Genomic DNA, 14,531 nt, shown 5'->3' with positions numbered 1-14,531 from the left:
GCTTACATGTCAGACTTAAAAATAAAAGTGACTTAATCAGTCATTTCACTGCAAACTGAAACTTTAATTCCTTTAACAGTTTGACATTTAACGTCATTCAGATGTTTCTTCTACTGTTTTCTATTTCTTTCTGACTCCTTTGCTGTTCCAGCAGGATGCTGAAGCAAGCACTTGGAAACACCTTGTATTTTTTAAGAGTTCTTTGTTTTCAGTGGCCTGTTCTGAATTAAATGTCAGAGAGTCACAATGAGTGATTTGATTTAAAATGGGTTTCTCGTGTGATACAGTGCATTTGGAACATAAATGGAACAAAACAATATCCACACAGTTTGCGTTTTCTCCTGCTTTCATCTCCAGCTCTTAAACAGTTGGCCCCGCTTGACACCCATGCAGTCTGCTGCTGCTAACAGTCACCACTATAACGGTTTGCCAGAATGTCATGTTGCCAATTCAAGACTGGACGGATGGATCGAGGGTGGAAGTGCAAGTAGGGCAGAATCGACTGCTGAGAATGAAACGAGGGCTAACAGAAAAGAAGGAAAAGGAAGACGAGAGGAAGAAGTAGAGATGTCGCAGACACACCCACTGGAAGTTCTCTCTGGTCATCCATCAAGTGTGAGCTCTACCCTGCGGCACATTGTTCAACAGCTGGATATTCTCACACAGGTCAGTTATCAGGCAAAGCTTATATACAGTGGGGCAAAAAAGTATTTAGTCAGCCACCGATTGTGCAAGTTCCCCCACTTAAAATGATGACAGAGGTCAGTAATTTGCACCAGAGGTACACTTCAACTGTGAGAGACAGAATGTGAAAAAAAAAATCCATGAATTCACATGGTAGGATTTGTAAAGAATTTATTTGTAAATTAGGGTGGAAAATAAGTATTTGGTCACCTCAAACAAGGAAAATCTCTGGCTCTCACAGACCTGTAACGTCTTCTGTAAGAAGCTTTTCTGTCCCCCACTCGTTACCTGTATGAATGGCACCTGTTTGAACTCATCATCTGTTTAAAAGACACCTGTCCACAGCCTCAAACAGTCAGACTCCAAACTCCGCCATGGCCAAGACCAAAGAGCTTTCGAAGGACACCAGGAAAAGTATTGTAGACCTGCACCAGACTGGGAAGAGTGAATCTACAATAGGCAAGCAGCTTGGTGTGAAAAAATCAACTGTGGGAGCAATCATCAGAAAATGGAAGACATACAAGACCACTGATAATCTCCCTCGATCTGGGGCTCCACGCAAGATCTCATCCCGTGGGGTCAAAATGATCATGAGAACGGTGAGCAAAGATCCCAGAACCACACGGGGGGACCTGGTGAATGACCTGCAGAGAGCTGGGACCAAAGTAACAAAGGTCACCATCAGTAACACACTACAACGGCAGGGAATCAAATCCCGCAGTGCCAAACGTGTTCCGCTGCTGAAGCCAGTGCATGTCCAGGCCCGTCTGAAGTTTGCCAGAGAGCACATGGATGATACAGCAGAGGATTGGGAGAATGTCATGTGGTCAGATGAAACCAAAGTAGAACTTTTTGGTATAAACTCAACTCGTCGTGTTTGGAGGACGAAGAATACTGAGTTGCATCCCAAGAACACCATACCTACTGTGAAGCATGGGGGTGGAAACATCATGCTATGGGGCTGTTTTTCTGCCAAGGGGACAGGACGACTGATCCGTGTTAAGGACAGAATGAATGGGGCCATGTATCGTGAGATTTTGAGCCAAAACCTCCTTCCATCAGTGAGAACTTTGAAGATGAAACGAGGCTGGGTCTTCCAACATGACAATGATCCAAAACACACCGCCCGGGCAACAAAGGAGTGGCTCCGTAAGAAGCATTTGAAAGTCCTGGAGTGGCCTAGCCAGTCTCCAGACCTCAACCCCATAGAAAATCTGTGGCGGGAGTTGAAAGTCCGTGTTGCTCGGCGACAGCCCCAAAACATCACTGCTCTCGAGAAGATCTGCATGGAGGAATGGGCCAAAATACCAGCTACTGTGTGTGCAAACCTGGTAAAGACCTATAGTAAACGTTTGACCTCTGTTATTGCCAACAAAGGTTATGTTACAAAGTATTGAGTTGTATTTTTGTTATTGACCAAATACTTATTTTCCACCCTGATTTACGAATAAATTCTTTACAAATCCTACCATGTGAATTCATGGATTTTTTTTTTCACATTCTGTCTCTCACAGTTGAAGTGTACCTCTGGTGCAAATTACTGACCTCTGTCATCATTTTAGGTGGGGGAACTTGCACAATCGGTGGCTGACTAAATACTTTTTTGCCCCACTGTATATCAACTCACAATATCGACAGCAGTGGAAAAACATTGAAGGAGGACAATTTTTTTCCCTCTGAAGTGTTTAAGCCCAGCATCAGGTTGTTTACTATTCAACATTGCTATGTTGCACAGGTCTAATAAAAGGTAAAGAAAAGCAAACGGTGGAGTGAGAATATTTGATTTAGCTGCCCACTTCTTTGTCTGTTTGAGAAGTGTCACCATTAGATGGACAGAGACATTTCCTCATTTTATGTTTTATGACATTTGCAGACAGAGAAGAAAAAAATTGAACACATTTTCAGTTCTGCAGTTTTATGAGAATTGTCTCCAGAAATAAAAAATGTGCTGCTGAATGTACTTTGTTTCACAGACATTATCATCTATAAGAAATATTTGGTGCATTTTCTGATTCCCAGAAACAAATGACACCTAATGAACTATTAAATAATCTTTGTAATATAAATATTTAAATTTAAATCACTTCTGCTGTCTCTACTATCTCGACTATCTCATGCATCAAGGCCAAAATGAATAATAATAATAATGATGATAATTTGAAAGCCATGACGATTTCTCATTTACTTTTGTGTTTTGTTTTGTTTTTTTCTACATTGGGAAAGGATTGATTTCAGACTGAACTTTGCTCTGCTTAGTTTCTACATGTATAATTATTCTCTGACTTCTCTGTAATTATCATGCTTTCCCACCCCCACCACTTCACCTCATGCAGACTGTTTCAGTGCTGGAAGAGCGTCTCACCCTGACTGAGGACAAGTTGAAGGAGTGTCTAAGCCATCAGTCTCAGATTCTGAAAGACCTGCGAGCATCTAGAACGAGGCGGAGGACAGAGAGTGAAGGGACAGATGAATCTTCTGTTCATTCCACTTGAGGACAACTTTGCCTCGTCTCAGACAGCAGCACAAAGACATGAAGTGTGTTGTTCTGCTAAGCCCCCAGATTGCCAGATGTGTGTGTCAATTTAAATGCCCTCCATGGTGGTCTTTCTCATAGGTCAATCAGGATTCGATCAGTGGTTGCAATGAGTTTGTGTCTGACTGCGTGCTTGTACGTGTGTAGTACCAACATAGTTTTTCCATGCCTTTCGGTACCTCTTAAAGACATCCAGCTGCACAGAAGAGCTGCAGCTGAATATATATATGTATTAAAAAAAAAAAAAAGTGCTTGTCTGCTGTGTGTATTTACCTGTTCATTTGCAGGTGTTTTAGCAGTTCACTGCTTCAAGAATAACATCTGTTTTGATTGTAAATGCTATGCCATGCCATTTTAAACCCCAAGTTGTGTGCATTTTTCCTAAAATACATGTAATATAAATTTAATTTTTATGAATAGATAGTGCAACAGGGTGTACTAATTGGTTATTACTTACTGTATCCAGACAAAAGGAGACAGCCTTGTACTGAGAGAACCTCAAAATGGTCAAAAATAAAAACTGAGATGACCAAAATATAACATGATGTGCTCAATTTTGAGTTGAATCTCCACTCAAATATCCGACAGTTGGGATATGTGTTAAACTGTTTTCCATAGGCAAATAAAAGTCTATAAATGTTTAGATGCACATTTTAAATGTGTCAAAGAAACTGATTGTTTCACTTTCAAAAATGCTTCCCGTGCATACTTTTTTTTTAATCGTTCCTCTCGTTTTCATCATGAAATATAGGTGCACTTGATATGTCTCTATGGATGATACATTTGTGCTGATTCTTTACTGTCTTAGCAACAAGTCCTCAAATGCATGGTGCATTCAATTGTTAGTGGAAAGCTGGGATATTTGGCCTATTGGTGGATTAGTATATAATTTCACAAGACATCTTTAACAGCTTGACTAAAATGTATATTTACCAGCTATAGACTGTACACAGTCATACTATTCAAAAAGTATGCCACTTAAGAACTTTCCGGCTTGTCAACTACATGCATTCGTAGTACTACCAAATATTAAATAGCAATAATTTATATGTAACCAGTAAGATTTTTTTATTAGTATTTTCTTATTGAAAGTTTTTGAATTAATATACTCATAATTAATAAATTTTAACCTTGTATCTGAAAAATAATTTACTTTCAGTTCAGCAAGCCCTTCCTGTATTTTGTTTCTATGTGCCACTGTGCCTGAAATGTTCTGGCTTGCTCTCGCCCAGTCTATGGTCTCTAGCTGTTTATGTTGTTCCAGCGGAGGCCATGCGGTGAGCGATGCGGCTGGGACGGGAGGAAGCAGTAAAAAAAAAAAAAAAAAGCCACACAAAGAGGGAGCTATCAGAGGCTGCCATTTGCTCCCTCCACCACATCCTTTGCTTCCTCTTTGGCTTCATTGGTGTTCATCCTCCTGCTCCTTGTTCTCCTTTCCAGTTACATAACGCGGTTCAGGCTGCTGAGAAACCCAGGTCCACTTTACCTGAAGCACAGTGAAGTGTTGCAGTGGTCAAAATCCTGTTGTTCAATCCTGTTGTATCATAGGTGCTGATGAAATCTGAAGTAAAATGACTTCTACATGAAAAATCTTCCAGGTTTGCTCAGTACTTATCCACCTGTAAATTTCTCAAATGTCCTTTTGCACTCACCAGTAAAAATCCCTATTTATACACTCACCGATCTCCTTCACTGACACATTTGTGAAAAGTGTGTGATTCATCAAGAAGATGAATGTTTAAGTCCCTTAAAATAATCTTCAGTTTCATGACGGCTAAAAATGGAAAATGAAGACGGTGAAATATGATCAAGAGCTCCTGAACTGCAAGAAAGTGGCTCTTGAGTGGTGATTCCTTTGAAATGCATTAGGTCTTAAACAGATGCCTAACACTGAATGTAACTCTAAACTGAACCAGAGGGCTGATGAAAATGACTTCACTTTGCTAAAATTTGCTCTCACAGCCTGCAACTCTCATTACTTTGTATAAGTGAAAACACACAAACCAACAAACGCAGTCACAAAATCTTTTGTGCACTGAAGCAGGAGACTCACATGCAAACATTTAATGACCAGCTTCCCCCTTCACTTCCACTTAGATCTCGTTAAGTGCACACAGAACTTGCTTTACAGTGAGCATAAGCGCTGTGTGTGTTGTTAGTGCATTGTGAACATGATCCCATAACATGTTAATAGCTTCCTAGAGGAGGGGCTTCCTGTTTATATTGAGGAAGGAGCTGTAACAACCGGACTTGCCACCAGGCAATTGCACGGTCACAGTTTACTACTGAATGATGATTGTGTGTGTGTACGCATATGTCCTTCAGTTAATTAAACATGGAATTATTTGCGGAAGCAATGCTCTGATGCCTATTTGAAGGACTTGTCAAACCAGTATTGACTATATTATTAAATGAGCCTTATCTGCTCTTCTTTGTCTGATTGTAAATATGGTGGCCGGTCAAGAAAAAAAGGATGTAAAGCTCATTTAAAACGGGGATGTAAATCTTTATCCTTCAGATTTGATCTTTTTAAGGTTCTGTCAACCCAAATCCCCAAAAGAAAAATAGAAAAAAGCTGGTGTCTTTATTTGTGCAGAATTTAAGAGATAAACTGTCAACCCCAGCACAACAGAGGCGTTAAGTTTACAGCACTGAAAGCTGACATTAAGAAACAGCTAACATACAGTTTTCACTTCACTTATTTTCTTTAACATTAAGAAAAATCAATAAAACACAAAGTTGAACAAAGTTTTTAAAATTCTCCTGCAGTTTAACAGATCAAATGTGTGAAAACCTGTGTTTCACAGGTTTTTCAAGAATGTCAAGAAGATAATTCTGTTTTTGCTTTAAAATATGCCCTGCTGTTAAAATAACTCTTCTGTTTTCAGATGCTAATCTTTGCCACAAACCTTTTTTCATGTAATATTATTTTACCTGGTAAACCTGCTTGTTGCCCCAAACCCAGCACAAGCTGGAAAGCAAACGCCTTTAGTGCCCAACTGAACAACTTCTCTTATTATTTTACTGCTCCTACACCATTTCTAAAAAAAACATGGGATTGTCTTTTCAGACATTCCATGGTAACCCATGCGAGGTGGATGAGGTGATAAATGGAGGCCAGAAAAAAAAGAGAAAGGAGGGGAAAAAGATGAAAGACTGCGGGGGAGAAGGGGGCCCTCCACCCACGCCTATTAAGTTGCAGTATAGTACTGGCTCTCACTGGTCTCATCATATGGCTTTAACAGTTACTGATTGTACTTTATTTAAGATGCACATGCACAGAAAGATATTCATGCTACTTCATTTACTGTATGATGTGACACTTGTACAGCCCTTAATCACTGCCTTTGGTTCAGCATCTAAAAATGAGGACACATGTTGCTGGTAGGAAGATGAAAAAAATGTTTTTAAAAACAGTGTTGAAAAGATTCTCTGAACTGACCTTAACTAATTGTTTATTTTCATTATTTTATTTATAAGGAATCATAAATATTTGGGAATATGTCTTGGCAATACAGATACGCAAAGAAGTTATCTTAAGTGGTTGCTTACGCTGGAGGTCACAACAGAGACATTGGAATGATGGAAATAAAGCCACAAGTAAAATTTGATTATAAAAGTAATTCCAGTGTGAGCTCCAACCTTTGGGGCCGTCATCTTTTTAAACAAGGCCATGTGTATTTGCAGTCTAACTCTGCCATGCAACTAGGAATCTCCCCCCTGTGCCACACACTACAGCAGCTTGATGCAGCATCACAAATTAGGATATCTTTGCAGAATGGTCTCAGCTTAAACACTTAGGCCTGTTTTTACAGGGTTTAGCATGTTAAAGCTTATCTCCGGTAGAAAGGGGGGCAAAAAGAAACGTAATGAAAAAAGAGAGCTCAGAAGAAAAAAAAAACAGTTTACTTCCGCACTGAGAAGGTACAAAGCAACCTGTAGATCTGTTTGTTGTCATTTGATCCCTAAGCTAAGTTTCTCTCCGTCTGTCTTTTAGCCTTCCTGTTCCTCTTTTTCACTTACGAGAAGCACAGATGCATGTACACAAGGTTCAGCCTTTTCCATCCCTTTGTGTGCCAATAAAATGGAATTTGTTTCTCCTCAGACTTCCTGTATCCTGGGCACAGCGTGTATCGAATCCTAAATAGTTGTGCTTACATGACATATTTTTATCCCATATTTAATACAGGTGACTATTTCAGCAGTGCTTTTACAATGCAATTATAATGAAAGCTCTTATGGCTGTTTTTGAGAGAAAAACATAATAATCAAGTCTTAAGCACTTCCTAAGGCTTCCTGCTTGCACAGATTGGGTTAAGACTTTCAATTTAACTGCTAAACAGGAGTTGTCTTCTTTTTTTTTCTGCCTGTAAACACATTGTGCAGCTAAAAAGAGGAGCAGCTCTCTTAAATAGCTGATAATGCAAAGTTAAAAGAAGTAAACTTTATAGGAATATTTCAGCTTAGAACGTTTGTTTTCATCTATTTAAAAAAGCTATGACTTCCAAATGCAACCTTAATCTCAATATTGTGTGTGCATGACTGTAAAAACACAGGACTAACATCATTTTGTTAGATCTACTTTCTGGCAGTGCGAAGGAAGATTTTTTTCAACATTGTAAAGTACAGGAATCATAATTTGAGACGAAGACCCTGAATACCTCACAGTTGCTTTATCAGGCTAATCTCAAACTCAGCTTTTTTTTTTTTTGACTTCCCAGAAAACGAAAGAAAAAAAAACATAAAACAAAACAGAATATAAATCTCTCCAACTCCCTTCCCACAAATCCTGCTGGACTTCCGATGTGGCTCCGTTTCAGCGTTTTTTTCCCCCCTGTTCTTTTTTCTTTGGAGTAAGGGACACAATGTGGGAACAGGTCGTCTCAGTTCCTCAGATAAGGAAGCGGTGGACTTCCTGACATCATGGGGTGTTATTGCTCCTGGGCAATGTGGGTTGAAGGTCATTCTAGTGGGACACGCATCCTTCCTGCTTTGCCTCAACCGACTTGGTGAGCCTCCAGAGTACATTTGATCTGAAACCACTTTGTCTTTTGACTTACTATTTGCCGTTCTGGTGAGCACACTTAAGCAGCGACTTGCTCCAAACTGTGTGTGTGTGTGTGTGTGTGTGTGTGTGTGTGTGTGTGTGTGTACGCACGCATGCAGAGGAACACAGATTTATGGGAAGTGCCATCTGGGCTGTGGGTAGCAGCTCTGACTGCTATATCCTATTAACCCTTCTCTCTCTCTCTCTCTCTCTCGCTCTCTCTCTCCCTCTCTCACACACACACACACACACACACACACACACACACACTAAATACAATAATTTTCTGGCTGTTATTCACCTTGCGAGGAATGATCCATACAGTATATTAGGAGTTTAGTCTTTTACAGGCTGATTTAGATACACCACAATGTAAGGGACAAACACAGACTGGGCCAAAACTCAATTTACACAATCTCTCTCACAATCTTACCATAAATGGGCAATGTTGCCTCTCTGCATGAATCATTAGCCTGAAATGTCTATAATACCTGCCAATATCTACCAGTGCTGCTGTGGCCAAGTGTAACAGTTTATTTCCACCATGATGTATTCTGCTGATGTCAGTTTGATCTCAGTGAAACAACACTGTAGCTGTAGTAGATTTTTCTTCCTCCCTTTCTCGTCTCATATGTCTAAACTAATAAAAATGATTTAAAAATGCAACATTGATTGACTTTTTCAGCCTCCTGGCAGGATTTTTTCATATCTCAACCTCTACATTAATGTTTTTGATAAGGAAAAACACACCTATTGAAAAGCACTGCACTTTGTCAGTGTTTCAGAAGAATATTCAAAGACCTTAACGCCAGATTTGCAGTTTTCTTGAAGGTGAGCACACTTAAGCAGCAACTAACTCTATATATATATATATATATATATATATATATATCTTTAGTTGTGGATTTTTCAGGATTTTCTGACTTTTGCTTTACTTAAAAAAAGAAAGAAAGAAAGCCATATTATATTAATAGTTAAAAGAATCCCCACATGCAGCCCTAAACTAGTGATTTACAGCACTCCAGGAACACTTTCTGTTAGCTGACAGATGTCATAAGAAGCTTAACGGGTCAGGTAGACATGCTTAGCACCTTGCCATTGATAATCTCAAACATGCTGGTACTTGTAACACTGCCAAATACAGAAAGTTGTGACGGTTACCCAGTTGTAGTTATCTAGGTAGGCTGAGTTACATTTAAATATAAGAAACCAAATGTTGCTTTTGAATCTGAAGCTCCTTCCAAATGAATACTTGTCTGAGGTTTACTCGTGATTTACTTGGTCTCTCCTCCTTCATCTTTTCCCTATTGTTTTACCACACAGAGTTTCTACAATTATTTTGGTTGTTCCACCCTTTGCCATTTCAGCTAGCTACTATCTGCCAGAGAAAACACAGTCTGTGTTACTCCTGATTTGGTAGTGTAATATTTATTTTATTTATATGGCTGAATAGTAGAAGCAATGCTTATGCAGTTAATTACCTTGTGAATTACAAGTTAAAGGACAAGATTTTTAACACTGCCAGTGTAATTAAAAGCTTCTTGTTTTAAGTTTTTAAGCAAACAGCTCACATGTTGTCTTTATCTTTGAGATTGACAGACAGCTTAACAGATCCTGAAAGTGTGATACGCTCTCTTCATGTGGTAACTGTGTCACTACTCCTTTCCTATCAGCTCTCCATGTGTCTCTTTAGTCATGTGTTTGGCTCGCGACTCAAGAATCCTTTCCTGGTTAATAGTGTTTTCTCTAAGCCTGTTGTCACAGCCGGGCCCTGAAGATGCCAGGACATCCCACATTCCCTGTCACACTGGGTCAAGTTCTCTCAAGCTTCACATTTGATTCAGTGTGTGAAAGTTAACATGAGGCATGACAAAACAGTGCAAGAAAGTACATGAAAAACACAACTTAAACCTTTCAACTGAAGTGGCTTGGTGGAATTAAAATTTCATCATTTACAACAAGTTTCTTATCAAAGCTAATGGAATACATTTTGTGGGGGAAATTTACTATAGTACCAACCTGTAATAATTTTAAGGCCAAATGTTTCCTGTATAATGGCAATCATTTTTGGTTTAAACATACAGTGATAGTGTGATTATACATAAACACATCGCCTAAAAGGTTGCAGTACAAAATGTAAATCCTCAGTAGAAAACATGTTCAAAAATATCCCCCAAATTACACTAAAACATATAGAAAAATGTAGTTTTTCAGCAATCTTGACAAGCAGCTAAGACTTTAGCAAGTTGTCATCTTAGACCATCAATAATTAACAAAATAATCGTAATGTATGCACTTTTATTTAAATTTCCATGCTTACTTAGGGGCAGAAAAATCAGTTAATAAGATTTAAGAGTGCAAAATTAAAGCATTTAATAGGACAGAGTAAAAGTTTTTTTTTATTCTGAATGGATGCTTCTGGCCTCTTTTTACATTCTAGTGCTTTCAACACAGCACCAAACCAAAGCTCTTTATTCAGCGTTTTTGAGCCTCTGTGTCAACTCCCACAATGCACCACTGTGTTGCCCACTTCCTAGTACGTGACAATGATGTCTCCTGACTCCATTCCTCTGATCCCTTTCACCCTATCTTATCCTTCCACCCTCGTTATATTTACTCATCGGATTTACATAGCACCTGCCTGCCTTTCAACCTGCTGTTGATGCACCACTTTTGCTACTGTTCATTGTTACACTTACACTATACTCTTACATACAGTATAAATATGGGTTAACACAAAAATAAGGGTGAAGTGATTTACATTTATAAACATCCCTGACACTGTCATAACCAAGAAACTAGACATCATTGCTCAGTCAGAGCTTTTGTCTTAAAAGGTCTGGATGTGATTCACGTGTGTTAATACGGCAAACAAAAACCCACAAAGTTGGGGAACTTTACATAATGTAAAACTCAGGCTGACAGTTCATAATGACTAAAAATACAACAAGAACAATAACAACAACAATATTAATAATAATTATTATTATAATAATAACGAATAAGGCAGTTTAATCCTGTCATACTAGCTGTCAGCCCTGCAATTAAAGCCTTTCCCCTATTGCACAAAACTTAGAGAAACAGCTGCACATGAATAACAAACCATCTGCACAAAAGCAGAAATGCAAGTGTTGGACACACTTTTATAGCTCACATGTTTTTTCACCCTTTGATTTAGCTTGCCAGAGTTAAATACTCAAGGGAAAGATTTTAATAAGCAAGCCCTAGTGTCATGCCACTGTTTTCTTTTTACCTTTTCACTAAATGTCAAATAGCAAAGTTGCTCCTAATTTTCTGCTTAAACTTGAAAGGTTTTCTCTTCTAAATATCTTAAACCCCATAAAACTCAAGTTTAAGTCCCACATATAGATATAGGTGTGAGTGTGTTTGTTCATTTGGGGTTTAAGTTAAGATAATCTTATTTAAGAAATAGAAACTTCAAAGCAAGTGTTTTGGAAAAACCCTTCTTCCCCACAAACACTTATCTGCAACCTGCCAAAACAATAGAGTCTTTCCTTTAGTCCCACCCATCATCCTTCATCTAATCCCTACCAGGTGTTGGTGAAGGCCCACACACTGCAGACTACTCTACTGCCTCCAAGAAGAAACACTATTTTCATTTTTAGTTGCTAATGTGGCTCGGTGGTGCTCTAACTGCGCTACTATATTGGAAGTGTTTCCTGATGCGGTAGGAAACACTTTACTTTAATAGTGAAATTTGTGTAGCTTGCTAAACAACTTGCTAACTTTTAAATAGTGCTCACTTTATTTTAAGTCCCCAGCAAATTATATACATACTCACTCATTTTGTCTTTAGGGATTCACTAGCTTAGCGTAGCTATTAGCTTAGATCCTAATCGAAACACCCGCAGCATTGCACAAGCAACTGTCTCACCGGCATGTTCCTGCTCAGGTTGTCAAATGTTTAGTTACTCCTCTGTCTCCTTTAATGTTAATGGAACTTGTAATAAATGTTGCCAGGTTATAAATTTAGAGGCCAGACTTGGTTCTTTGGAGACACAGCTCCACACCTTTGAAAATAACCCTCTAGGTAGCTAGGCCCTTGTAGATGTTTGAAAGCAGCTGGGAAGCCAGACCTAGCTGGGTGAAAGGAGGCTTGACTGAAACTGAAGTGCCCGATACACCACTGATATGTTCACATTTGTGACACTACTTACAAGGACAAAAATCTGGTCACTGGTGACTCAAAAAAACTGAAACTAGAGATATCACCAGTGGGTGTCTCTAGGGTATCTGTCTAGTTAATTATATTGCTGGGGCCAGAGCAGGTGACACTGGTCTGAAACTGGTGGCTAGGGATAAATGTGGATTTGGTAAGATCATAATTCATCTGAGCAGTAACGACACACAGTTGAGTCAGTTTGCAATTTTGCCAAACAATGTCAAAGTTTATAATTTTCTCTGGGTGTAATTCAACACCGTAGCCACACTGAATCGAGTCAAAGCTCTGTTGAGCTGAGTTTAACCTAAACTAGCATAAACTAGTTTAATTTTTTTTAAAGAAGTTAAATGACGTCCTTAATAAAATTTTAAGAGGAGTGGAAAAAAATTTCACAGCCATTCCTCAGACAGACCATTATTATCAGACACACATATCAACCTTTAAAACCACTTATATTTATGTAGACTCTTTATCTCCAATTGATCTTTCTGAGTTAACTTGTATTCAGTAATTCCATCAACATATTTGGCTACATACCACAGGGTTTTAAGGTGGCAGTGTTTAAACCACCACTTAAAAGGCCTTTACTTAACCAAGCGTATATTTTCATTGCTATGCAGATGATACACAGCTTCATCTATCCAAGAAGCTTATGGCTTTTTCTTCTTCACTCACCTCTTTTCCTTCTTTATGTTTTTACACCACTATTTTATCATTTGTAATTAACATTAAACTCTGGCTTTCTCCCATATATGTATATTTGTCCGGTCTCTCTTTGCTCTCTTAACTTTCCCCTAACCCCGAGATGGTTACAGCAGATGGCTGCTCTTCAATACGTTTCTTCCTGTTAAATGGGAGTTTTTCCCTTCCCCTTTTGCTTGCATGTAGGCAGTCGTCTGACTACTGGGGTTTTATGCTAATATTATTATGGACTTTACCATACAATATACAATTTAAACAGCCTGGAAGTGAGGGTTGTTTAGTTACAATTTTGTGTTATATAAATTGAATTGAATTGAAATAGTCTCTTTTGTGGCTTCCTTCCCTCTGGGTTCATCTTTCTCTCTCCACTCTCCACTCCGCACTCCTGTTTCCCTCCCGCTTCTACATCCAATTATTCTCCATCCATTTGTCAATGTCTCTCCTCTGTTGTCTGTGACCAAGAAGAAAGTGGTCACAGACAACAGAAAGCAAGGAGCAAATTGTGTTGTCAGAAATATTACTGTATAATTCCTGTACCGATTAATGACTGAAGTTGTAAATGTCAGGTGCCCTAAATATGCAGGAAAAACCTTTGTTCTTGCTTAGTCAACAACAGAGGAACCTAAACCTTGGACTCTGCGTTGAAGTTCAGTTTTTACCTGATTATTTTCTATTATTTTTAGACAAAAAGGTTGTCAAAATTCCATAGAAATTTTGTAGACAGATATGAATTGGAGAAACATCAATCTTCCCATGGGATAATAAGTGTCTTCTCCTGGTTTACCGCTTTGAAGCCTTGATTTCACGCATCATTAATCTTGACCTGTGTAACCCCATAGGAAGCCTTTGTTCTTTAGTTCAAAGAGCTGGTCCACAGATCAATCAGAGATTAATAGCACAAAACAGATTCCACCCATTTGGAAAGCTATCAGTGTAGTGACTAAAAGAGGGGAATCCCTCTTTGGTAAACTGATTGATTTCATTAAGTCTGCTCTCCATTCCATCAACAGCTGTGCCTCGCCCCTTACCTTTCACCTTTTACCTTTTAAAATTGTCATTATTTTCTTGCTTTGTGAACTCAGAGGTGGTTCAACATTGTTCTTCTTTCTTGGAATCTTGTTTTATGTCCATATAAGAGTTTTCATTTTTCATTTTTAGCTTGCAGTATTGGATCTAAACTTGTGAAAAATTTGTCATGCTCTATCAGAAGTGCTCAGTTAAGTCTCTGTGGACTGCCCCTCTGCTAAACACACTGTAGCCCCATGACCTCACAGACGGTTTTCCTAAGCAGTGAAGGGGGGGGGGGGGGGGGGGGGGCGCTGTGTTGTGGCTAAGTCAGGAGCAGGCGCCAGGAAGGCAGGAAGTGTTTTTTTTACATAAAC

The 14,531-nt window shown here is 38.9% G+C and overlaps 1 protein-coding gene across 3 annotated transcripts in view; it reads left to right on the top strand.

Annotated features, from left to right (window-relative positions):
* Window positions 1–3,916, top strand: part of poc1b (POC1 centriolar protein B) — a 50,343-nt gene extending 46,427 nt beyond the window's left edge. For all 3 annotated transcript variants that reach the window (XM_085462647.1, XM_085462649.1, XM_085462646.1), the window contains exons 11-12: window positions 358–666; window positions 3,018–3,916. In XM_085462647.1, coding sequence (XP_085318773.1) covers window positions 358–666; window positions 3,018–3,176 — 468 coding nt within the window. In that variant the 3' untranslated portion in view covers window positions 3,177–3,916. The remainder of the gene's footprint in view (window positions 1–357; window positions 667–3,017) is intronic.
* Window positions 3,917–14,531: the final 10,615 nt, after the last annotated feature.

The sequence above is a fragment of the Copadichromis virginalis genome, linkage group LG7 (assembly GCF_057382275.1).
Source record: "Copadichromis virginalis isolate Kocher_CV1m ecotype Utaka linkage group LG7, C_Virginalis_male_GT1.1, whole genome shotgun sequence".
In the NCBI taxonomy this organism is placed as follows: Eukaryota; Metazoa; Chordata; class Actinopteri; order Cichliformes; family Cichlidae; genus Copadichromis; species Copadichromis virginalis.
This window is presented reverse-complemented; position numbering and strand designations above follow the sequence as displayed.